General features: G+C 67.3%; 5 protein-coding genes and 1 long non-coding RNA gene across 20 annotated transcripts; 4 read left to right on the top strand and 2 right to left on the bottom strand.

Annotated features, from left to right (window-relative positions):
- Positions 1 to 59: 59 nt before the first annotated feature.
- C16H8orf82 (chromosome 16 C8orf82 homolog) lies at positions 60 to 3,001 on the top strand. The gene is made up of 3 exons (XM_032316594.1): positions 60 to 536; positions 1,113 to 1,161; positions 1,432 to 3,001. The coding sequence occupies exons 1-3, from the start codon at positions 375 to 377 to the stop codon at positions 1,875 to 1,877; spliced, it is 657 nt and encodes a 218-aa protein (XP_032172485.1). The 5' UTR covers positions 60 to 374; the 3' UTR covers positions 1,878 to 3,001.
- On the top strand, positions 2,208 to 7,073 carry LRRC24 (leucine rich repeat containing 24). Of its 5 annotated transcripts, none has more exons than XM_032316578.1 (5): positions 2,208 to 2,315; positions 3,957 to 4,621; positions 4,788 to 5,066; positions 5,227 to 5,395; positions 6,042 to 7,073. In XM_032316578.1, exons 2-5 carry the CDS (start codon positions 4,316 to 4,318, stop codon positions 6,968 to 6,970), a joined length of 1,683 nt encoding a protein of 560 aa, XP_032172469.1. In that variant the 5' UTR covers positions 2,208 to 2,315; positions 3,957 to 4,315; the 3' UTR covers positions 6,971 to 7,073. The 5 variants fall into 5 exon arrangements, with proteins under 5 accessions (XP_032172469.1, XP_032172472.1, XP_032172470.1 ...); XM_032316581.1 differs by having other exon boundaries at positions 2,215 to 2,315; positions 4,371 to 4,621; XM_032316579.1 differs by having other exon boundaries at positions 2,241 to 2,315; positions 3,997 to 4,621.
- A 422-nt stretch (positions 7,074 to 7,495) lies between these two features.
- On the bottom strand, positions 7,496 to 11,450 carry LRRC14 (leucine rich repeat containing 14). Of its 9 annotated transcripts, none has more exons than XM_032316587.1 (5): positions 11,406 to 11,433; positions 10,976 to 11,005; positions 9,405 to 9,758; positions 8,620 to 9,204; positions 7,496 to 8,527 (listed from the first exon to the last, which is right to left on the bottom strand). In XM_032316587.1, the coding sequence occupies exons 3-5, from the start codon at positions 9,731 to 9,733 to the stop codon at positions 7,960 to 7,962; spliced, it is 1,482 nt and encodes a 493-aa protein (XP_032172478.1). In that variant the 5' UTR covers positions 9,734 to 9,758; positions 10,976 to 11,005; positions 11,406 to 11,433; the 3' UTR covers positions 7,496 to 7,959. The 9 variants fall into 9 exon arrangements, with proteins under 9 accessions (XP_032172478.1, XP_032172476.1, XP_032172481.1 ...); XM_032316585.1 differs by lacking the exons at positions 10,976 to 11,005; positions 11,406 to 11,433 and adding exons at positions 10,249 to 10,312; positions 10,870 to 10,951; XM_032316590.1 differs by lacking the exons at positions 10,976 to 11,005; positions 11,406 to 11,433 and adding exons at positions 10,249 to 10,312; positions 10,870 to 10,886 and having other exon boundaries at positions 8,620 to 9,221.
- RECQL4 (RecQ like helicase 4) lies at positions 10,798 to 18,102 on the top strand. The gene is made up of 23 exons (XM_032316575.1): positions 10,798 to 11,208; positions 11,852 to 11,885; positions 11,985 to 12,085; positions 12,222 to 12,365; positions 12,656 to 13,236; positions 13,328 to 13,427; positions 13,499 to 13,643; positions 13,760 to 13,870; positions 13,973 to 14,104; positions 14,189 to 14,281; positions 14,361 to 14,497; positions 14,952 to 15,035; positions 15,113 to 15,292; positions 15,371 to 15,550; positions 15,623 to 15,764; positions 15,842 to 16,104; positions 16,193 to 16,469; positions 16,563 to 16,692; positions 16,772 to 16,941; positions 17,024 to 17,204; positions 17,286 to 17,433; positions 17,581 to 17,689; positions 17,787 to 18,102. Exons 1-23 carry the CDS (start codon positions 10,816 to 10,818, stop codon positions 17,909 to 17,911), a joined length of 3,960 nt encoding a protein of 1,319 aa, XP_032172466.1. The 5' UTR covers positions 10,798 to 10,815; the 3' UTR covers positions 17,912 to 18,102.
- An 11-nt stretch (positions 18,103 to 18,113) lies between these two features.
- Positions 18,114 to 20,308, bottom strand: MFSD3 (major facilitator superfamily domain containing 3). Of its 3 annotated transcripts, XM_032316592.1 has the most exons (5): positions 19,374 to 20,055; positions 18,878 to 19,025; positions 18,657 to 18,781; positions 18,480 to 18,589; positions 18,124 to 18,376 (listed from the first exon to the last, which is right to left on the bottom strand). In XM_032316592.1, the coding sequence occupies exons 1-5, from the start codon at positions 20,053 to 20,055 to the stop codon at positions 18,203 to 18,205; spliced, it is 1,239 nt and encodes a 412-aa protein (XP_032172483.1). In that variant the 3' UTR covers positions 18,124 to 18,202. The 3 variants fall into 3 exon arrangements, with proteins under 3 accessions (XP_032172482.1, XP_032172484.1, XP_032172483.1); XM_032316591.1 differs by having other exon boundaries at positions 18,114 to 18,376; positions 18,480 to 18,781; positions 19,374 to 20,308; XM_032316593.1 differs by lacking the exon at positions 18,657 to 18,781 and having other exon boundaries at positions 18,114 to 18,376; positions 19,374 to 20,308.
- Positions 19,827 to 21,307, top strand: LOC116575287. Its single transcript, XR_004279680.1, has 2 exons — positions 19,827 to 19,914; positions 20,818 to 21,307. It is a non-coding gene; the product is annotated as an uncharacterized LOC116575287 (long non-coding RNA).
- The last annotated feature ends 526 nt before the right edge of the window (positions 21,308 to 21,833 follow it).

Genomic DNA, 21,833 nt, shown 5'->3' with positions numbered 1-21,833 from the left:
GGAGAGTGGGCTGTGCCGCGTCCTGCCCCCAACCTGCCCTGGTTCCGGGCAGAGCGAACGCGCAGCCGCCGGCCAGCCGAGCTGGCCTTCCGAGGGCCACCTCGTCCCCGTGCCGGCTGCCGCCTCCAAGGGCGGAGGGACAGAGCCTGCGTTCCCGCCAGCGCCCCGCTGCCCGGCGGTCCCGTCCGGTGACGTTTGCGCGGCGGGACTGCAGAGCGGGCGCCCCCGCCGTGCGGGAGTCCGCCGCGCCCGGGGAAAGCGAGCCCCGCGCGGTCTCCGGAACCCGAAGTGTGAGGCCGCAGTCGCCGGGGGATGCGTGTTCTCGCAGCGCCAGCCCCGCGTGACCGGCCCGCCGCTTCCGGCGCGGGAGGAAGATGTGGCGGGCGTGCGGGGCGCTCCGGGGCGGCGCCCGGGCCTTGGCGCGCTTCCCGGGGACCCGGGCCTGCGGCGGAGGCGGGGACATCTCCTACACGCAGGGCCAGGCCCCGGAGCCCCGGACGCGAGAGTATTTTTATTACGTGGATCATCAGGGCCAGGTGGGCCTGGAGCCGGGCCTGCGGGGGCGCACCTGCCGGAGAGGGGGGGCCGGAGGGCGGGCCTGCGAGGGGCGGGGTCCCCGACGTTAGTAAACGGGCCTGCCCCGCCGGGTCGGCGAGCTGGGGATGGGGGCGCCCGGCCTCCGCCGCCGCCAGCCTGCCACGTGGAGCTGCAGCTGCGTTTCGCGCGCGCCGCACCCCCGGGTCCTGCCCCTCCGTCGGGTCCCCTGCCCCGGGGCCGCCCCGCCTGGCTTGCAAGCCCTGGCTGGGACATCCACGGTGTCGGGAGGAAGCAAGTCGGGGAGCCTCCGCGGAGGAGGTGGCACACCTGATTAGAAACTTGAGGAAGGGAGAGGCTCGGGCAAAGCACGGCCCGGCGTGCGGGGTAGACGCGGGGATGTTGGTGGGGGCCCCGGGTTTACTTTCCACTCGCCTCTCTGCACTCGGTGTGCAGACGAGCAAGGGAGGCGGACCGTAGCCCCGGCTCAGGCCTGCCCAAGGCCTCCCCGCCCGGGGGCGGCTCTGTCTGGCTCCCGGGGGGGACTCATGGGCCATGGCCTGCCCCTCTGTCCGCAGCTTTTCCTGGATGACTCCAAAATGAAGAACTTCATCACCTGCTTCAAAGGTACTGCTGCACCCTCTTCCCCACCTTCCGTGTCCCTTTGGCAAGGCCCTGGTGCGCTCTGCTCCCGGCCTCCCCACTGGCCCACTGGCCCGCCCGAAGCAGAGGGCTGGGCATCCCGCGCCCAAGAGCCCTGCTGTCTAGACCGAGGCCAAGGTGGCGTACCGACAACCGGTGCCAGCCGTTGGCGTTGCCCAGGGCGAGCCGCTGGCCTGGGGGAGCAGAGCCCCGCGTAGAGCGGCATGGTAAGCAGCCGTGCCCCTTCGCCTCCAGACCCACAGTTCCTGGTCACCTTCTTCTCCCGCCTGAGACCCAACCGCAGCGGTCGCTACGAGACGACCTTCCCCTTCCTCTCGCCCTGCGGCAGGGAGCGCAATTTCCTGCGCTGCGAGGACCGGCCCGTGGTCTTCACGCACCTGCTGGCCTCGGGCCCCGAGCCCCCGCGTCTCTCCTACTGCGGCGGCGGGGAGGCCCTGACCGTGCCCTTCGAGCCGGCGCGTCTGCTGCCCCTGGCCGCCAATGGGCGCCTCTACCACCCGGCGCCGGAGCGTGCGGGCGGCGTGGGCCTGGTGCGCTCAGCCCTGGCCTTCGAGCTTAGCGCCTGCTTCGAGTATCCGCCCGGCGCGTCCGCGCTGCCCTCACACGTGTGCTGGCAAGGCCGCCGCCTCGCCCTCACCATGGACCTGGCCCCGCTGCTGCTCGCCACCCCGCCGCCCTGAGCCGCCCGCCGGACCGCGGGCGGTCGCAGAAGCCCCTGGCCCCCGCCCCCTCCCGCGGCCCCGCCCCCCCTCGCGGGTCCCGGCCGCGCATCGCTGCGCACGCGCACCCGAAGAGCGCGCCGGCCGAATGCGCGTGCGCGGCAGAGGTGCACCGCGGCCCCGGTCCGCTCGGCGCTGTCCGAGGTGCTGCTGCGCCTTCCGGAGCCTCGACCGCGAGGAAGGGCGGGGTCGCGGGCCCGTCTGCTCCCTCCCCACACCTCGGGCCCGGGGCGTCCTTTCATTTGGTTTGGCCCTCGCTCGCGGGGGGAAGCCGGGCCGGAGGCGCGGGGTCTCCAGTGCGCGTGCGCGAGCGGCGCCCGCCCCCTCCCCCGCCCGGCGCTGCTCGGTGGGCCGGGGCGCCGCGGGCTCGGCGGGGGAGCCGCGCCGCGGGAGCGTCAGGTGAGGGGGCGCCCGACCCGAGGTCAGCGGGCTTGGGGGCGGGATCGGGGACCATCCCGGCTCTGTGCCCCGCGCGCACTCAGAAGGGGAGGAGACCTGGCGGGGACCGCGCCCTGCCCTGAACCGGCCCAGGACTGACCCACGCTGGAGGGGGTGCAGGTGACACCGTGGGGGAGTCGAGGCACGCGGCTCGCGCTTCGCGCTGGTCCCCAGGGGGTCGCAGGGATTCCTCGCCCCTCCAGTCCCCGCACGGACGGCGCCCTGGAGACGGTGACAGCCAACGCAGAATCCTGTGTGTGACGCCCCGCCCCCTGCCCAACAGGATTAGAGGGCTGTCCGCTGGGTGGAAGGATTTCTGGGCGGGCCTTCTCTGCCCTTCCCGCCTGGGCCCTCATCCCTGCTCACGCCGGCCCTTTTATTCCAGTCAGCGTCTAGGGGGTGTCCCTGTGAACCGCAGTGCCTTGGATCCTAAGGAGGAAGCCAAGAAGCTCCTCCACTTGAGAGGACTTGCGGGGGGAGGCTGGGTGCGCAAGTCTTGGCCAGCCAGCCCTTTGGCTTAGGGAAATGGCTCCCGGGAGCCCAAAGTATGCTTTCAGGTCCTTGGGGTTCACACACATCCCGAGACACCTGGGAACTGCCTCTGCCTGGGCCAAAGCTATATTCCATTAAAACTTTTGCTGTGCCTATCTCATTTCTAGTGACTTTAAATAATCATGTGTGTTACAATTTAGAGAAGATTTGGACAGACACCAAGGCCACTTGGTGCCTTTCCACATGACTCCCTCTTGCTAGCAGGGAGACCTGGTAAACAGGCAGGGGTTCCGAGTGGGATGCTGGAGAAAGGGCTGGAGGCTGGATGACAGAACCCCATCGGGGTTGCCATCCCTGGCCCAGACTAGCTGGCTTCTTAGCCCCAGTCCCCACCTTTAAAACTCAACTTCCTGTGCCCAGAACTGGACCCAGGCCTTCCCATCTTTGTAGGATCACAGGTGCACGAGCATAAAGCCCAACACACTATGTTCCTTCACAGTTCAGGAGGTCACTGCTCCCACAGCCCACTGGGGAAACTACCCTAGAAACCCAGCTGGTGGACCAAGGGCCCTCTTTGACGACCCAGCTGTTCCAGAGCCCAAACGCAGAAGCACCTTGCTGGAAGCCAGCAGGGAGAACATAGGCCATGGCTTCTAAACTGACTTTCCTATTGTGTGCCACATTCCCCCAATTCTCCAGCATGTTCCCTGAGAAATACCCCTAATTCTCTGCAAACTCTTCCACCACCATCACCCCCAGGAGGGCAGGGGCAGCTGTGCCTTCATTTTCCTACAGCTGGTGGCTTCCAGGATCAGTTCTGCCCATGTTACCCGTCAAGGTACGTCAGGTGCTCCCAGGGTCAGGTAACACAGCATGAGTTCCAAGGATAAAAGGACTAGACTTAATGGCTGGGTCAGGGTCAGGTGAAGACAAGGACACTGGCAGGGTGCGGCCTCGGGCCTTTTATGGGGCGCACTTGTTATGGACTCTGCTTTTGGAGGTGTCAGAGAGGAGTCCATGTGGACGAGGGGAAGGCGGCCTTCCCAGAGCCCATTCTTGCTCTTTTAGCCTGTGCTTGGGCAAGGGGCTTCACCACCTACATGTTCCCAGGCTCACACCTTGCACGGGCCTCTTGCAGCTTGGATTCCAGGAGTGGCCGGTTGCTAGAATGAAGAGGGAAGCCCGATCCGGACGTGCACACGCATGAGCAGGAAGCCCCTTACAGAGCCGGACGGAGATAGATGGGAAGACAAGGGAGTGAGGCAGGGTTGGATCTCCCCACATGGCCTGTGTAGTAAGACCAAGAACAGTGCAAATTCCACATCGAACCTGAAATTCCGCATTGAAGCCAGATCTTCATGACTGTTTTGTAAAGGAAAGAAGTCAACTTTTTTTTTTTTTTTTTAACCAATTGCTTGAACTGATTTATAACTTTTCAGAAACTACACACAGGGTGTGGGCCTCCATCCATGTCCTTCTCTGGCCCTCACGTGTTAGGGGCAGGCCTGCCGCCCTGTGTTTCAGGAGGCCCATCACATCCGGGGTGGACTATAAGGAAGCCCTTCAGGAGGCTGCAGCTTCGTGGCCCGCGGCCGGTCCCGCGGGAGATGGCCACGGGGGCGCCCATACTGCTGCTGCTATGGCTGCTGTGGTTCCCTGACCTCCCGCCCGGCGCTGCCGGCTGCCCGGCCGCCTGCCGCTGCTACAGCGCCACGGTGGAGTGCGGCGCCCTGCGGCTGCGCGTCGTCCCGCCCGGAATTCCACCCGGGACGCAGGTGGGCACCGCGCGGGGCCACTGGGCCGCGGGGCAGAGGTGCCCGCGACACGAAGGGAGGGTGTGTGAGCGTACCCGAGGGTACTGGAGCGCTCTAGGGAAGAGGGAGACCCCCTCCGCGGGGTCAAAACTCCTCCCTCCTCCCTCCCCCCTCCCTCCGCCCGCAGACGCTGTTCCTGCAGGACAACAGCATCGCGCGCCTGGAACCGGGCGTACTGGCACCTCTCGCAGCCCTGCGCCGACTCTACCTGCACAATAACAGCCTGCGCGCCCTGGAGCCCGGCGCCTTCCGCGCGCAGCCACGCCTGCTCGAGCTCGCGCTCACCGGCAACCGGCTGCGCGGCCTGCGCGTCGGCGCCTTCGCCGGCCTGGGCCAGCTGCGCGCGCTCTACCTGGCGGGCAACCAGCTGGTGCAGCTGCTGGATTTCACCTTCCTGCACCTCCCGGTGAGGGGGTTAGTGGGCAGGGGCAAGGGTCCTCCCATACCTTCACTGCGCTGTGCGGCCGCAGTAGTGAGAGGGGGAAAAGGCAACCCAGTCTAGCGTGCCCAGAAGGGAACCTGCCTCCCAGGGCCCCTTTCCCTGACGATCTGTGTCTCCTGTTCAGCGACTGCAGGAGCTGCACCTGCAGGAAAACAACATCGAGCTGCTGGAGGACCAGGCCCTGGCGGGGCTCTCCTCACTCGCACTGCTGGACCTCAGCAGGAATCAGCTGGGCACCATCAGCCGTGAGGCCCTACAGCCCCTGGCCAGCCTGCAAGTCCTTCGCCTCACAGGTACCTCCTGGGGGAAGGGGCCTCACGCGAAGGTTTTTTCCCGGTCACGGTGGCGGCGGGAGGAAACCAACCGGCCCAGGTGTGGAGCAGGCTTTGGCTTCGGTGGCTCTGAACTGCAGCCCATCCGGGAGCGCTCTGAAGGGCCACACCACAGCCTGCACCCGTGCAAGGCTGATGGGAACGCGGGTGCCGGAAGGGGCACAGCTCAGGGAACTTCCCTCCGGAAGACAAAGTAGAAGTCCCTGGAAGGAGCTGAGGGGCTCGCACGTGCACACTCGGGCTATCAGGGCAGGAACCGGAAGGACGAAAGTAGGGCTGCCCTTGCCAGACACAGTGCCTGAAACACGGCTGACAGGACCTGCGAGGTGTTAGTGCTGTGGGACGTCTATGTGGACACCACGGTTCCCCCAAAATGATGGGACTCGTTGCAAGGAGAGACTTCAGAAAAGTAGAGGCTTTCTTAGAGACGAGAGAACCGGAACCTGCATCACAGAACTGAGGAGGGGGGAGGGAAGAGCTTGCCCACAGGCCAAGGAGCTTGGGGTCAGAGAAAAGGGGGCAGGGGCCCCCTGCGGGAGGCGGGACCGGGGCTCCTGTCCTGGCCAGCCACCCCCGAGCTACCTGCCCACCGCTGCTCTGCCCACAGAGAACCCATGGCGCTGCGACTGCGCCCTGCACTGGCTGGGAGCCTGGATCAAGGAGGGGGGCCAGCGGCTGCTCAGCTCCAGGGACAAGAAGATCACGTGCGCGGAGCCCCCGCGCCTGGCCCTCCAGAGTCTCCTGGACATATCCGGCAGCAGCCTCATCTGCATCCCGCCCTCCGTGCACGTGGAGCCGCTGGAGGCGACGGCCAGCCTGGGGGAGGACCTGCGCGTGGCCTGCCAGGCTTCCGGCTACCCGCAGCCCCTGGTGACCTGGAGGAAGGTGGCCCAGCCCCGCGAAGGGCAGCCGCGGGCTCAGGTGCGGCCGGAAGGCGGGGCGCCGCGCGCAGGCGGGCCCGGCGCCCCCGACACGGGCAGCGGCATGCTCTTCCTCAGCAACATCACCCTGGCGCACGCCGGCAAGTACGAGTGCGAGGCCTCCAACGCCGGCGGCGCCGCCCGCGTGCCCTTCCGGCTGCTGGTCAACCTGTCGCAGCAGCAGCCGCGGCCGCGCGCGCCCCCGCCGCCCCCGCCCGCCGGCCCCGCCGGCCACGAGCCCCTGCAGGAGGCGGGCAGCATGGCCTTCCGCGCGCTGGGCCTGGCCACGCAGACGGCCGTCGCCGCGGCCATCGCGCTGCTGGCGCTCACGGCGCTGCTGCTGGCCGCCCTGATCTGCCGCCGGCGGCGCAAGCGGAAAAAGGCGCCGGGGCCGCCGGGCGAGGGCGCGCTGTTCGTCAACGACTACTCGGACGGGCCCTGCAGCTTCGCGCAGCTCGAGGAGCTCCGCGGCGAGCGAGGCCACGAGATGTTCGTCATCGACCGCTCCAAGCCGCTCTTCGCCGAGGGCCCGACGGAGGCGGCGGACGGCGCGGCCACCGGGCCGGGGCCGGGGCTGCCGCTGCAGCCGCCCGCCGCCTACGAGATTCACTGCTGAGCCGGGCCGAGGGGGCGGGCGCGAGCTGATGACGTGGCCCGCGCGGGTTGGCCGGCTCCCGGGCTCGCCGCGCGCAGGCGCAGTCAGTAAAGGCTGGAAGCTGCGCAGTGTGCGGCGCGCTGTGTATGGGGACGAGGCGTGGGGTGGGGGGATCCCCGGGGCGGGGCGGGGGCGCGGACACCTGCGACCCCAGCTCTGCCACACGGGAGGCCTAAGATGCGGACGGACGGCAGCCAGAGGGGGGTCCCCGCACCCCTACCGAGGCGCTCCAGAAAAGAGCCCTCCCAGAACCAACCTCCCCTCTAGCTCGGTGGGGTCCCCGCCCGACCGCCGCAGGACCTGGGGTCTCCCGGAGGTGGGGGGCCGACGGGCTGCGGAAAGGCCCGCGCCGGCTGGGAGCCGGCTGGGGTGCCCAGGGAAGGGGAGGCGCGGGCAGCGGACGGGAAGACAGCGGCCAGGTTGGGGATGACGCAGAGCCCGCAACAAGTCACTCTGACCAATCGGGACAGAAAAAAACACCACAAATTCGAGTTCCAAACACACTGCACGTTGTACCTTAACCACACCTTCTGGCTCCAAAGCCCTGCCAGGAGGTCTCCTGGGTGCCAGGGCAGGGAGACCCAGCGCTCCTTGAAGCAGGTCCGTGTTCCAGCTTCAGCCCCAGGGCAGTCCACCCTTGGGAAGGGCCTAGAGAGAACACTCTCTGAGAGGACCACAACACCAAGGGTAGCCAAGTGCACCCAAACCAAATCTGGCCGTGCAGACCTGGAATCCAGCCCCGAAGCCGACAGTCAGCCAGTCAGGGGCACGGGCCCAAGGCAAACCACAAGGTGCTGCCCAAAGCAAAAGAAGGCTCACAGTGCCCAGGAGCAAGGAAACCTGAGACCAGTGCCCTGTGTCAGGCCTCCAGCAGGGTGCCAGGGAAGGGTCTGTCTATCTAAGGCAAGGAGGGGTCTTCAGCAGCCCTGAACCCCAGCACGGCCTGGAGGTCATAGGCTGAAGTAGTCTGCTGCCAGGCGCCCATAAATGTCTGTGGTCCAAAGCACGTGCGCACGGCCTGAGGCTAGTAGCAGCTGGTGCAACTCAGCCTCGACACGAGCAAACTTCTCCTCGTTGATGGAAGCCTCCAGCAGAACAGAAGCCGGCGGTGGCCAGGGCAGGCCTTCGTAGCAGTCCACAGGGAAGGGGTGCACCACCGTGCGTAACTCAGCCTGTACCACTGAATCCCGGAGGAGCTCCTTGAGGCCCGCCATGGACAGAGGGTTGCCGTAGAGGCCGAGGTAGCGGAGGCTGGCGCAGCGCGTCAGCACAGGGAGCGTGGACAGCAGCTGCGTGTCCGCAAGCTGGCACTCGGTCAGCTCCAGGTGCAGCAGCGTGGCCGCGGCTGCCTGCAATAAGCCCTGGAAAGGCTCTAGTTGGCTGCCAGACAGGTCATTGCCGCTAAGGTCCAGCTTCTTGAGATGGACAGCATGTGGGCTCCGTGCCAGAAAGCGAAGATCCTCAGGTAGCAGAGCACAGAAGGCCAGCTCCAGGCTCTCCAGGGGGCTCTGCAGGGTGCTATGGGGGACACAGGAGGTCACCGACAGGCAGAACCAGGAGTAGGTCTCGGGGAGAGGAGGAAGGGTAGGGTGGTAGTGGGGCCTGCTCACCTGAGCAGCTGGTCCAGCCGTCCCGAGAGGAGAGAGGAGCCCATGCTGAGCTCCCGCAGACAAGTGAAGCGGCCCATCTGGGCCAGGAAGTAACGGAAGTTGTCCTCACCGTCCACAGAGGGCTGCCTGGAGTCCCCGTGCACATAGTGCAGCCGCAGGCTGGCCAGGTGCTGGAAGCGGGCCACATGGGGGATGATAACAGACAGGCCGCGGAGACCCAAGTTGTTAAAGCGCAGGTCCACACGGCGCAAGCAGCCCGCGTCCAGCAGCTGCAGCAAAGCCACAGTGTTGCGCATGGGCAGGTCCTCGGCCCGCAGGTCCCGGCAGCAGAGCCGCAGGGGACTGCCTACGCTGCTTCGGAGCGCCTCCCGCAGGAATGCATAGGAGGCCCTGTTCACCCGCAGGTCCACACGAACCTCCACAGGAAGGGGGGCCTGCCCAGGCTCCACAGTCCCGCCCTGCTGCTGCGCGATGCACGTGCGGGCCACCGCTGCTGTGCAATCCCACATGCTCATGGTACCAGGGTCCTGCTCCACACCGTCGTCCAGGAGGCCCGTCATGTCCAGCACCCGCAGGGCATGCTTCCTGGGAGCACGGGTAGGCTGAAGCAGGAGACAAGGGAGCAGAGCCCACACCCACTCCCAGCCGTCTTGGGACAGGAGCAATAGGACCGTTACTGCACTGAGCTCTTGCAGTAACCTGGAGCCTCACAGGGGACCTCTCTGCACCACCACCGCAACGCCGCCCCAGCCCAGGGCCTGAGGGCCCCTCAGGTGAGCTCATACCTGCAGAGAGGCTGTGTGCCAGCCTCCGTCTCTGGGGTGTGGAGCCGGGCCGTCAGCCCCAGGATCACAGCCTGCATGCTCTCTGTGCTGGGGCGTTCCTGCAGCAAGGCCCGGCTGCAGTGGGCACATTCCTGCAACAGCTGCTGGAAGCTGAGCAGCGGAAAGGGCCATGTGTGCACCAGCTCGCGAAGCACAACAGTCTTCTTGTCCATGAAGGCCACCTTGAACAGCAGGGGGAAGAGCTCTCGAGGCAGCAGGGGCAGGGCCTGGCAGGCAGCTGGCTGGCACTGGAGCACCTGCCGCGTGCTCAGGAACACAAGCGTGTGCATCGTGCTGGGCCAGGCAGGAAGCCACCTGCAGGGAAGGGCCCTTCAGCGGGGAGGACAGACCCCAGGCCACCACCCAGCCACGGCCTCCTCCGTCACTGGTATTGAGCAAGCCCAGCATGGCATTTGGCACAGCGCCAGCTCTCAGTGGAGGACCGTGGCACTGAGGAGCAAGTGCGAGGTGCCTAGCAATGGGCGAAGTAGAACCGGGAACAAGGCCCCCCCCCAGCTCCCTCCCTCTAGAAGCATGGGGACTCTACGGAAAGGCAGTCTCCACACCGTACAGAAACAGCACGGCATCAGCGAGGACCGGCTTGCCTCGGCGCGGTTTTCGGGGCTACTGCTCTGCACAACCTCCCTCCGCCCGACTTGTACTTGAGCCTCCCAAATCACAAAGCTGCTTATCAGAAACACTCGCTTCCTCAAAAGAAGAATAGAGCTCAGGCCCTTCCCCCACCACAGGAGCAGTGGAGGAGGCAGGACACTGCGAGGGGGCGGGAAGCCGCATCACAATTCACCTCCCCACTCTCCTCCAGCTCTGGCGGGTTGTCCTTGGACCAGAGCGAGAAACACTGATGCAGTCTAGTAAGCACCAGCAAAGGTAAAAAAAAAGGCTGGCACCCAGGGAACGTTGAGTCCAGACAGGCCTGACCCTCAGGTCCTAACTACTACCGTCCAGCAGTACCGCCCAGCTCGGAGACCCCACAGACCCACGGACAGCAAACCTCACTGTTAGGGCACCAAGGTCCTCACCACCTGTCAACATCGCCCTCCCCTCCGAGATCCACAGTGAGAGACCCAGTCTCAGACCCACGGGACTCAGTAGGCCCCAGACCAAGAGCTGCTCAGAGGGGTAGAGACAGCGTGGAATGCGCACCCAGGCTAACGAGAGGCACACAGGAGAGGCCTGGGGCTGCGGGGCACCTGGACCCCGGCTCTCCTCCTGACTTCGGCGGCAGCAACACTCAGCGGACTTACTGCGCGCCCAGCACCTCATCCTCAAAACCGCTGCCCGGTCCTACCGCTGGGAACAGATTAGAAAACTAAGCTCTACGCCTTGCCAGCCCAAGGTCACAGCCTGGGCGATGAGCCCGGGGCAGGGGGAGCAGTCTGGCTCCAGAGGCCCCGCGCTTCCCAACCTCAGGCACAACGCGAGTCCTCAGGGCACTGGTTCTGGAGGCGCCCGGAACGCCAACCCCCGGCCTTGCGCTGCCTGGAGACCAGCGTCGCGAGGACGACTCATACCTCGCGGTGACGGGACCGAGCGACCGGCACCTGCCACGAGAGGAAGCGAGAGCAGCCGGTGTGGTCACCGTGGGAGGAGCCCCCGTGCAGGGGCCGCCGCCCCCTGCCGCCCGGCCCGGCGTCCCGGCGTCTCCCCGAAGACGCCCCCGCCCGGGTCCTCCCGGCCTCGAGCCGCGGGAGACCCTCGAGGCGACGCCCTCCGCCTCCCCGACGCGATCTGCCTCTCGAAGCCGGTGCGTCGCCCCCCGGGGCCCGAGGTCGCTGTGCCCGACGCAGGGCTCCAGGTCCTTCCCCACTCCGCGGACGAACCGACCGGCTCCCGCCTCCCGGGCGGCGCCGCCCCAAGCTCCCGCGCCCGCTTCCTGCGGCCAGGCAGGGCCGGGGTGCGCACGCCGCCCCGCTCCCTCTCCGGCCGGCGCCCCGCGCTCACCGGCCCCACAGACGCTGCCGCTGCCGCCGCCGCCGCCGCCGCCGCCGCCGCTGCCACCGCCGCCGCCGCCACCCGCCCCGCCTCGCCGTCCGCGGCGCCCCGCCCAGCGCCTCCGCGCGCCGCGATGACGTAGCCGCCACCCATTGGCCGCCCCACCAGGGCCCCCCTGATTGGCTGTCCCGGCGGCGGCTGCCCGGCCGCCCCGCCTCCGACCCTACCGGGCGCCCCCATTGGCCGGCGGCCGGCGTCGCCCTCGAGGCGGGAGATTCGCGGGGCCCGGGGCCGCCGGGCCGGAGCCATGGAGCGGTTGCGGGACGTGCGGGAGCGGCTGCGGGACTGGGAGCGCGCGTTCCGGAGGCGGTGCGGGCGGCGGCCGGGCCAGGTGCGGGCTGCCCGGGGGCGGGGGGCGGAGGGTGCGGTCGCGGGCTGACGCGCTCCCCCCGCAGGAGGACGTGGAGGCGGCGCCGGAGGAGACCCGCGGTGAGCGCGCGGACAGCGCGGCGGGAGGGAGCGCGGCCGGGAGGGCGCGGCGGGGAGGGAGCCGGGCGGCCCCCGGTGACCCTTGACCGCACCCCCCAGCGCTCTACCGGGAGTACCGCGCCCTGAAGGGGGCCCTGGGCGGGGCCGGCGGCGTGGGACCTCGCAGCCCCGAGCAGTCGCTTCCCGCCGCGGCGCAGCAGGTACCCAGGGTCGGGCGCCTGTGGCAGAGCCGGGAGTCGCGACCAGGCCTCTGTGGGGGCGCAGAGCCCGGGGGAGGACGGGACCCGGGCAGGGGCGGGGCTCGGGGGGCGCGGACGCCCACCGTCTGTCCTGCAGGCGCCGGAGCCCAGCTGCTGGGGGCCGCACTTGAATCGCGCTGCGGCCCAGAGTCCACCCGCTCCTCTCCGCGGGGCAAGCGCTGCGGGGTCTGTGCCGGACTACGGGAAGAGGCTCAAGGCCAACCTGAAGGCCACTCTGCAGGTGAGGGTCACCGGCCCGGCAGCGCATCCCTCCTGGATGCGGAGCCGGTCTCCGCCCAGCCACAGGGTCCCCGCAGAACCTTTCTCCTCAACCCGTCCGAACGTGTGCAGCTCTACCCGCGGGGTCACACGTGCCCTTCCAGCCTTAACCAGGGTGGGACCCCTGCCTCAGGTCCGGCCTGGGGCTTCTCACCTCAACCGGTGCTTCAGGGTGGACATTCTGGCGGCTTTCAGAGTCTGAAGCCGCCCAGACACCTGATTCCCGCTTGCTGGTCTGTCCTTCCCTCTCAGGCTGGGCCAGCTCTGGGCCGCATACCCCGACTTCCACAAAGACCCTCGTCCAAGACGCCCTCCCCAGGGCCACCAGGCGCAGGGGCTGCCCCCGTCTCTCCAGAAGAAGTCAGTGAGGTCCCCCTCCAGCCTCGTGGGCCTTGGCTGAGGCCAGGCTGCCTCCAGCAGCTACAGGCATCCCTGAGCCTACGACTGTGCTCTCTAGACCCTGACTGGCTACAGCGGTGTCAAAACGGGGCCCCAGATTTCCTGGGGGCTTCCAAGGCCTGCCAGCCTAACCTGGGTGTAGAGGACTCACAACCTCTGGCTTCAGGTGTCCCGCATGACCTTGGTCCCGGCACTGGCCCTGAGACTCAAGCCCTACAGACAGCCAGAGTCCATGCAGAGAGCCCCCAACCTGGCAACAGTCAAGACAAGAAGTGGACATGGAATGGGGAACCAGAAGGGAGTCCTGCACAGGCCCAGCGGGACAGCAGTCACGCGGGACCTCTGCCTGAGGAAGCTGGGGCTCCAGAACACGCAGAAGCCTGCCCAGCAGAACCTGTGGGGGCACAGCCCCCCAGTGGCCCCACAGCCGCCAGGTACTGCAGCTTCAGCCTCCCAGTAGGGTCACCTTGAGACGAGCTACGGTGGGGCGGCTTTGGCCATCGCTTGTCTGTACCTGCTTTCTAGGCCAACTGTCCGGAGTGGAGGTAATTACGTGAGGCTCAACATGAAGCAGAAACGCTACGTGCGGGGCCCGGCGCTCCGCGGCAGGCTGCTCCGCAAGCAGGTGAGGAGCTGGCAGCCACTCCCTTCATCGGTACCGCCTTTTGCCATGTGACCGTTTTTTGTGGCCCCCAGATGTGGAAGCAGAAGTGGCAGAAGAAGGGGGAGTGTTTTGGAGGCGGTCAGCCCAGAGCCACAGTCAAGAATTCTTGCTTCCAGTGCGGACAGCTAGGCCACTGGTCATCCCAGTGCCCCCAGTCAAGTGAAACTTCTACTCTGGGTGAGGGGTTGCACTAGCGCTGTTTGGATGACAGTGGTACTCTTGGGGGGATGGGGGGCAGGGGAGCACACCTACCTCCAACAGAAGAAGCTAGCAGCTCCTTACACCTGACACAGAGCCTGCTCAGGGTCCCCAGGAGAGCCGTGAGAATGAAGACGACGTGCAGACCCGGCTCGCCGCAGACGAGGCGGTGCAGAGGACAGGCACTGCCGGCTGCCAGCAGCCCGGTGAATGAAGGAAGGGGGCGGGCTGGGGCCACTTGTGTTTTTTCCGGGGAGATTCTAGTCTAGCCTAGAGTTCCCACACCACCTTTTTGTGTCTCATCCTAGTGAGTGAGAAAGACCCGGAGCCTGCTGGGCCTGAGCTGTTGGTGACTGTGGAGCAGCCTGTGCCCTCGGCACCCTGCCGGCCCCGCCCAGTGCCACCACTCTACCCACCGGGGCCCTCAGGACAAGTGGCAGGTGAGCAGAAGCTGACCAGCCCAGAGCCTTTCCTGGGAGATGGGGACAACTTGGGGCCCTCCTGACCAACACCTGTGTCCACAGAGACACCGGCTGAGGTGTTCCAGGCCCTAGAGCAGCTGGGGCACCAAGCCTTCCGCCCTGGGCAGGAGCGTGTGATCATGCAGATCCTTTCTGGTGAGCTTGGCTCCTGCCGGGAGGGGCCAGGACGAAGGCCTGGCCACAGGGTGGCACTACTGACTGTTGGTCCTACCAGGCATGTCCACACTGCTGGTGTCGCCCACTGGCTCCGGCAAGTCCCTGTGCTATCAGCTTCCTGCACTGCTCTACGCCCGGCGAAGCCCCTGCCTCACGCTGGTCATCTCTCCCCTCCTGTCTCTCATGGATGACCAGGTGCTCTGGCAGGACCCTTGGGCCCCACACAGAAGGCAGGAACTGGGGCCCACAGGTCCTCTGGCTCCTTCGGGCTGCTGCTTGTCACCTAGTCAGGGCCGTAAGGAGCTCCGCTGTTCTCAGCCCGGCAGCTTGTCCACAGCCCCAGGTCTAGTGGTGGCCCGAGGGCGGCAGGGACCTGGCAGCCGGGCTGACCTGACTCGACCCTCCAGGAGCAGCAGCGCTGGGGAAGGTGGGCATCCCCATGGGGCCTGTCTGTTCCTGGTGCTTCTGAGCCAAGGTTCATGGGCAGCCCTGACCCTTAGTCCTGTAGGCCCCGCCATCTGGGCTTTCTCTCCCCAGAGAGCCCAAAGCAGAGATGGCGGCCGCCGTCAAGCTGAGCAGCTCGGAGAGCCCATTGGAGGGAGAACCAAGGAAGGGTGGCTTGTCACTGGTTGCTCTCCTGACCCTGCAGGTGTCTGGCCTGCCCCCGTGCCTGAAGGTGGCGTGTATCCATTCGGGCATGACGAGGAAGCAGCGTGAGTCTGCCCTGAAGAAGGTGAGGGGCCTCGCCTGGCAAGACGGGCCGGGGAGCAGCCCCGCCCTCCCCTGATGCTCCCGACCTTGCACTCTCAGGTCCAGGCGGCCCAGGTGCACGTGCTGATGCTGTCGCCCGAGGCGCTGGTGGGGGCTGGGCTGGGGCCCTCTGGCTGCCTCCCTCAGCTGCCTCCGGTCGCTTTTGCCTGTGTCGATGAGGCCCACTGCCTTTCCCAGTGGTCCCACAACTTCCGGCCCTGCTACCTGCGTGTCTGCAAGGTGAGCCTGAGTCGGGGTATGAGGGAGCAGGCCAGGGAGGATGGCTTGGGCACCCTTTCCGGCTCTGCTCCCACATAGGTGCTGCGGGAACACCTGGGTGTGCGCTGCTTCCTGGGTCTCACGGCCACGGCCACACGCAGCACCTCAAGAGATGTGGCCCAGCATCTAGGCGTGGCCGAGGAGCTTGTCCTCAGCGAGCCAGTCGCCGTCCCTGCCAACCTGTACCTCTCTGTGTCCATGGACAGGGACCCAGAGCAGGTAGGTGCACACACCTGGGCCCACCAGAGGCACGGCCTCTGACAGCCCCCACTGACCGCTGTCACCCACCAGGCTTTGGTGACATTGCTGCAGAGTGACCGCTTTCGTGCTCTGAGCTCCGTCATCGTCTACTGCAACAGACGTGAGGACACAGAGCGTGTCGCCGCACTGCTCCGCACCTGCCTGCGTGCGTCACGGGACCCAGGGCCCAGAGGTGAGGTCAGCAGGCTTGTGCCCCACAGACCTGCCCCAGAAACACAGTGCACCCAACCGTCTGTGTCTTCCCCGCAGGCCAGATCCCTGAGGCCATAGCCAAAGCCTACCACGCCGGCATGTGTCACCGGGAGCGGCGGCAGGTGCAGCAGGCCTTCATGGACGGCCGGCTGCGGGTGGTGGTGGCCACGGTGGCCTTCGGGATGGGGCTGGACCGGCCCGACGTGCGAGCTGTGCTGCACCTGGGGCTGCCCGCGAGCTTGGAGACCTACGTGCAGGCTGTGGGCCGGGCTGGGCGTGACGGCCAGCCGGCGCATTGCCATCTCTTCCTACAACCCCAGGTTCTTGCCTGCCCCGCTCGAGCCCCCCACCCGGTCTCCCCCACAGCCCCCCCCACCATGCCACACGGTCACAGCTTCCATGCCACAGGGCCAGGACCTGCAGGAGCTGCGGAGACACGTGTATGCCGACGCAGCTGACTTTCTCGCCGTGAAGAAACTGGTCCAGTGCGCGTTCCCCCCCTGCACCTGTGCCCAAGCCCAACGGCCTCCAGAGAAGGACGGAGCCGGGGGCCAGAAGACACCTGTGGCCGGGTCCCTGAGGGAGGCTGAGCGGCCCAACGGCCAGCATGCAGCCCGGTGCCCAGGCCACCAGCGGGCACTTCCGGTGCAGCCGCTGGTGCAGGCCCTGGACATGCCCGAGGAGGGTGAGGAACTGGGGACGGTGGGCACGTTCCCCATACACCTGCGTCCCCACGTGCCCATGTCCCTGAGCCCTGCTCTGCGTCCCCCACCCACAGCCATTGAGACCCTGCTGTGCTATCTGGAGCTACACCCACGACGCTGGCTGGAGCTGCTGGCACCCACCTACGCCCGGTGCCACCTGCGCTGTCCTGGGGGTGCCCCCCAGCTCCTGGCCCTGGCCCACAGGTGAACACACATCCTGGCCCAGGCTGGGGCTAAAGACATGGAGCCAGGATAGCTAATTACGTGTCTCGTCCTGGGACAGGTGTCCCCTCCTGGCTGTATGTTTGGCCCAGCAGCCGCCGGAGAGCACAGGTGGGGGAGGCTGTTCTGTAGAGTTTGACGTCGTGAAGCTGGCGGACTCGGCGGGCTGGAAGCTGGCGTCAGCACAGCGGGCTCTGCGTCAGCTGCGGTGGGAGCCCGAGCCCACGACAGGTGCGCCCTCCCCCCGCCCGGCCCACTCGGCCCCGGACCTGCTTGCCGCCAGCCTGCCCGCATGTGATGAGCTCTCTGGCAGGTGCACGTCGGGACACGGGAGTGCTGGTGGAGTTCCGCGAGCTCGCCTTCTGTCTGCGCAGTCCTGGAGACCTGACAGCCCCCGAGAGGGACCAGATCTGTGACTTCCTGTACGGCCACATACAAGCCCGAGAGCGGGAGGCCCTGGCCGGCCTGCGCCGCACCTTCCGGGCCTTTCACAGGTGCAGGAGGGGTGGATGGGCCCGGGGCCACCTCCACCCCGCCCCGCAGGGGGCAGCTCTGACAGATTCCTCTCGCCCCAGTGTGGCCTTCCCCAGCTGCGGGCCCTGCTTGGAGCAGCCCAGTGAAGAGCACAGCGCCAGGCTCAAGGCCCTGCTCAGCTGCTACTTCAAGGAAGAGAGTCCCGGGGACACGGAAGACGATCGGGACCCGGAGCCAGGACAGGCAGGGGTGAGAGCTCGCCCCTCCTGGCTGCAGTGAGCCCAGCCAGTGCACGCACACGCACACACACGCACACTCCGCCTCCTGGCCCGCAACATGGTGGGCTACGTGGAACCTGGCGCCGTGGAAGTGGCCTCACGTCCCCCCGCTTCACAGATCCAGGACTGGGAGGACCAGGTTCGACGGGACGTGCACCACCTTCTGTCCTTGTGGCCAGAGCAGCAGTTCTCAGGCAGGGCTGTGGCCCGCATCTTCCATGGCATCGGTGAGGGCCTGGGAGGCTGGTCTCTGATGGGGGTGGGGGTGGGGGTGGGGCCTGGCCCAGAGTCCTCAGGACGCTGCGCCCCGTTGTTCCCTGGCAGGAAGCCCCCGCTTCCCAGCGCAGGTGTATGGGCGGGACCGGCGCTTCTGGAGGAGACACCTGTGCCTGAGCTTCCCCGCCCTGATGCGCTTGGCCACAGAGGAGATCCTGCGCTGGAGCCACTGACCGCTGGGCTGTGGGCCGGCCCTGCTCCCCCACCTGTGGCCTGGCCACGGTGTGGAGGGGGTCAGGTGTGGCTGTGCATCAGGAGAAAGAGACCTTGGTGGCCATGACAATGACTACCCTGGGGAAAACCCACCATCAGAAGTGCAGGGGCAAGGAGGCCTCAAAATGCAGAATAAAAAATGCTCAAGTCACTCATAGTAGCTCTTTTCTGAGGACAGCCTTGCCCGTGTCACAGCCCAGCCAGCCAGGCCACGGGCACACCCAGCTTTATTAGGCCGGTGGGCACCCAGCTCAGGCCAGGCTGCCAGGGGCCAGGCTCAAGTACAGCACGGGCATGCCCGAGAGGGCCAGGAAGAAGGCAAAGCAGAGAAGCCGCCCCAGGCTGTCGGCCAGGGCTCCAGCCAGCGTGCCCAGGAACAGCTTCCCCAGCAGCTCCAGCGTGGCCAGGAGGCCGTAGTGTGTGGCCTGTGGGGACGAGGAGGAACCGGGCAGGAGGTCAGGTGAGGGGTCACTTGGATCACAGCCAGCCCTGTAGCCCCCCTGCACGTCCCTGCCGCAGCCCCCTCACCTGCAGGGCACGGGGCGCCCGCTGGCTGCACCGCATCATCAGGGTGAATGTGGTGGTTGTGACCAGGCCCCCGAGGAGGTGCTGTAGACACAGGCTCAGCAGGGCTGCCCCTGGGAGGGCCGAGGTCAGCGGAGCCCAGGACATGGGACCCTTCCCCTCCCGCAGCCAGCCCCTCACCTCTCAGGACGGTGCTGGGGCCCAACCTGACCCCTGAGGTGTCCAGGTGGAAGAGCAGGGTGGTCTGGCAGGCCAGACCCCCGAGACGGTACCGTAGCACTGACCTGAGCAGGGCCAGTGGTTGCCTGAGGTGGGGAGATGGGGTGGGGGTGGGGGGAGTCAGGGAGTGGGGCCCAGGTCGGGTGGGTGCAGGTGAGTGAGCCAGGCTGGGGAGGGCTCACCTGTGCCTGGCCAGCAAGGCCCCGCCCAGGGACGAGCCTACAATGGAGCAGACCACGGCGCCCACACCATTCCACAGCCCCAGCTCTGGCGTGGAGATGCCGTGGTCCAGCAGGAAGAGCGGAAACAAGCTGCTGGCACCCTGCTCACCTGTGGGGAGAATGTGAGCAGGGGCTCCCGCCTCCCTTCACCTTGGGGCCTTTAGAGGCACTCCCCTAGCCGGGCACTGCCTCCGCTCTGGGCCCCAGGTGCCTGGAGATAGCTGGGGCTGGGCATCAGGCAAGCTTAGGGGCAGCATAAGGCGGCGTCAGACCCCAGGTGTTGTGGCTGGAGCTCCCGGAAGCCGTGCAGCAAGAGCTGGGGAACCAGGCTGAACTCCAGCCTGCTATGCTAACGCCCCCGAAGGTGACCACCAAATGGATTCCAGGGCTCCTGGAGACCCGCCGGAGGTCCCCCAAGCTCCCACCCTGCTGCTGCCTGACTCACGGCCTCACTTACCCAGTTTGTAAGTGAGCACAAAGCCCGCCGTCCACAGAGTCCCGGGCATGGCCAGCAGGTCCTGCAGAAGGTGCAGGCTGCGGAGGGGTGGTTCCGACGGCCCAGACGCAGGCAGTTGTTGCAGGGCCGGCGCCGCCCAGACGAGGGCAGCAGCCAACCAATAGGTAGCGGCCAGGAGCAGGAAGAGCAGGGGCCAGGAGAGCGAGGGGACCAGGGCCAACAGGCCCCCTCCCGCCAGCACCGCCCCCAGCTTGTAAGAGACCACCTGCACTGTGTTACCGGGCCCCAGCTCCGCCGGCTCCAAGAGCTGGACGGCCAGCGTGTCCAGGGCCACATCCTGCACAGCCGCACCCAGGTTCAGCAACAGCAGCAGCCCCGCCACAGTGACCGGCAGCCCAGCCGGGCCGGCTTCCGCGGGTGGCAGGGCGGCCAGCAGCCCGCACACCAGGCCCAGAGCAGCCGTGCTGAGCACCAGCCAGGCCTTCAGGGAGCCCCGCGTGTCCACCAGGGGGGCCCACACGAGTTTAAACAGCCAGGGCAGGTACAGCACCTTGGCCAGTCCCACGCGCGTCAGGGAGAGGCCTCGCGCCCGCAGCAGCACGGGCAGCAGGCCAGACTGCAGCCCGTAGGGCAGGCCTTGCACCAGGTAGAGGCCGGCCAGCGGCAGCAGCTTCCGCCGCATGGCCAGGAGAGCGGGGCGCCCGGGGGCTACTGCTGGGGGGCGGGGGCCCGGCCCGCGATCGGGCGGGGACCGGGGCTGGGTTCAAGGCCGGACCAGAACCTGGCGCCGGGGCAGAGCGGTTCCGGAGGGGGGGTCTGGGCCGGTCAGGGGTCACACGACCGCATGGCTCGAGCGGGACCAGTCAGCTCACGCTGGGCAGGCGGGCGCCCGCGGGTCCGGAGGCGTGCGCACTACGCAGGCGCGCAACGCGCGGCCACTGAGCGCGCGAGCGGGCCAGAGCGCCGCCCGCCCTCGGGCGCCCCCAGTGGCCAACCTGGGTGCGGCCCGGGAGCCGCGGGCCCGGCGGCCACTCGCCTATCTGGTGTTGAGCCCGCGGCTCACCTTGGCCCCTCCCCCAAGGGTATGATGAGATCCGGCTCCCAGACCCCCTGGACCCACACCCTGAATTCCCACAAGCGCTTCCGTGATGTCTCACCTGCAGCCTGGGTGCTGCAGTGCCCACCGGGTCCTTCCAGCAGTGCCCAGGGAGGAGTCGGCCTCTTAATTAAGTGCCCATGACCCACTACTGCTTATGCCCGGGGCCACGAAAGGTCTCAGCCAGGGCGTTGCAGCCAGCTGCTGCCGGAGATGCCCTCCAGGGTCGGTACCCGGCGGGGAGAGGCCCACCCAGGCCCTGCCTCCCTGCTGCTGGCTTGGTGGAGGGGAGAGGTACGTCCCCGGAGCAGCCGAACACGGGGAGTCTCGCGTGGTCCCTCCTCACAGTGGCACCCACAGGACTCCCGAGGCCCAGAAGAGGAAGTGAGTACGGCCCGTGGTTAAGAACCACCTCCGGAGCGGACAGAGCTAGGGCCTTCGTTCTGTCTCCGAACCCTCAGCCCCCTGAAGCCGACCCAACCCCTAGAGGAACAGCTGGTGAAACCACCTGGAGTGGGTCTCCTGTCACTTCGACAAGCTTCCTCATCTGTAAAATGAGGACTAGCGTCCCTCCCCAAGATGGCGGCGACCCCCAACCGTGCCTGCCCTGCACACAGTGAGCTCCATCTCTGCTCCCGGGGCCGGGACGTAGGGCTGCACACCCACCCCCAGTCTGGGCCTCCCCGGGGTGCCTGTGCGTCAGCATTTTACAGCCCTTCCCCCAGCACCTGCCCTGGAGTGCTCCAGCGTGGGAGGGTCCCCTCGCTGCCTCCCAGCCCAAGGGCTGTGTTTGCACTAGGATGTCACATACTCCAAACCCAATACAAACAAAGCAAGACCTATGTGTTCGTTCTCCCCACCCCCCACCTTGGCTCCTCCAGCGCCCTGCCACCTGCTCGTTCAGGAGGGGAACCAAGCCTTCCTCTTTGAGTCCTCACCAGGACTCCGTTTCCTGCCGCTCACCCAGCCCCCCGGCTCCGTCTCACAGCGCAGTGTGCTCCCTGTGCTGCCGGCCGGGCGACAGGCGGGCGATGCAGGAAGGCACAGCAGGGCCCCTGGCTGCGTCTACCTTAGGCTACGTTTTCGGACGTGGTCACCCCTGGGACTCAGCTCCCGGGTCTCTCCGTCTGGCTTCGTGCCCGCCCTGTCGGACGTGGTCACCCCTGGGACTCAGCTCCCTGGTCTCTCCGGCCGGCTTCATGCCCGCCCTGGTGCCTTCCTCCACACCTTCACTCCTCCTCACTTTTATGTGAAGTTTGCCGTGTCTGCCTCAAGACCAGAGGCCACGAAGAGACCCAGCCCGTGAGGGGCACCACATCTGCAGTAAGGGACACTGCACCTCCCTCCTCTGGGAGCCCTCCTTG

Source organism: Mustela erminea, chromosome 16, assembly GCF_009829155.1.
Source record: "Mustela erminea isolate mMusErm1 chromosome 16, mMusErm1.Pri, whole genome shotgun sequence".
In the NCBI taxonomy this organism is placed as follows: Eukaryota; Metazoa; Chordata; class Mammalia; order Carnivora; family Mustelidae; genus Mustela; species Mustela erminea.
The sequence above is the reverse complement of the archived record's forward strand: the minus strand, read 5'-3'. Positions and strand labels throughout refer to the sequence as shown.

What these genes read in the sequence shown, in the direction of transcription:
- MFSD3 (XM_032316591.1), bottom strand. Translation starts at nt 20,055, where the DNA reads ATGCGGCGGAAGCTGCTGCCGCTGGCCGGCCTCTACCTGGTGCAAGGC. An exon ending in GCCTTGCTGGCCAGGCACAG is followed by an intron (nt 18,782 to 18,877) that starts GTGAGCCCTCCC and finishes TCCCCACCTCAG; the next exon opens with GCAACCACTGGCCCTGCTCA. An exon ending in GGGCGCCCCGTGCCCTGCAG is followed by an intron (nt 18,377 to 18,479) that starts GTGAGGGGGCTG and finishes TCGTCCCCACAG; the next exon opens with GCCACACACTACGGCCTCCT.
- RECQL4 (XM_032316575.1), top strand. Translation starts at nt 10,816, where the DNA reads ATGAGCCCGGGGCAGGGGGAGCAGTCTGGCTCCAGAGGCCCCGCGCTT. An exon ending in GTGAGTCTGCCCTGAAGAAG is followed by an intron (nt 15,036 to 15,112) that starts GTGAGGGGCCTC and finishes TTGCACTCTCAG; the next exon opens with GTCCAGGCGGCCCAGGTGCA. An exon ending in CCGCATCTTCCATGGCATCG is followed by an intron (nt 17,690 to 17,786) that starts GTGAGGGCCTGG and finishes GTTCCCTGGCAG; the next exon opens with GAAGCCCCCGCTTCCCAGCG.
- LRRC24 (XM_032316578.1), top strand. Translation starts at nt 4,316, where the DNA reads ATGTCCTTCTCTGGCCCTCACGTGTTAGGGGCAGGCCTGCCGCCCTGT. An exon ending in GAATTCCACCCGGGACGCAG is followed by an intron (nt 4,622 to 4,787) that starts GTGGGCACCGCG and finishes CTCCGCCCGCAG; the next exon opens with ACGCTGTTCCTGCAGGACAA. An exon ending in TCACCTTCCTGCACCTCCCG is followed by an intron (nt 5,067 to 5,226) that starts GTGAGGGGGTTA and finishes TCTCCTGTTCAG; the next exon opens with CGACTGCAGGAGCTGCACCT.
- C16H8orf82 (XM_032316594.1), top strand. Translation starts at nt 375, where the DNA reads ATGTGGCGGGCGTGCGGGGCGCTCCGGGGCGGCGCCCGGGCCTTGGCG. An exon ending in ACGTGGATCATCAGGGCCAG is followed by an intron (nt 537 to 1,112) that starts GTGGGCCTGGAG and finishes CTCTGTCCGCAG; the next exon opens with CTTTTCCTGGATGACTCCAA. An exon ending in CTTCATCACCTGCTTCAAAG is followed by an intron (nt 1,162 to 1,431) that starts GTACTGCTGCAC and finishes CTTCGCCTCCAG; the next exon opens with ACCCACAGTTCCTGGTCACC.
- LRRC14 (XM_032316582.1), bottom strand. Translation starts at nt 9,851, where the DNA reads ATGCTGGGCTTGCTCAATACCAGTGACGGAGGAGGCCGTGGCTGGGTG. An exon ending in GGCACACAGCCTCTCTGCAG is followed by an intron (nt 9,222 to 9,404) that starts GTATGAGCTCAC and finishes CTCCTGCTTCAG; the next exon opens with CCTACCCGTGCTCCCAGGAA. An exon ending in CGGCTGGACCAGCTGCTCAG is followed by an intron (nt 8,528 to 8,619) that starts GTGAGCAGGCCC and finishes TGTCCCCCATAG; the next exon opens with CACCCTGCAGAGCCCCCTGG.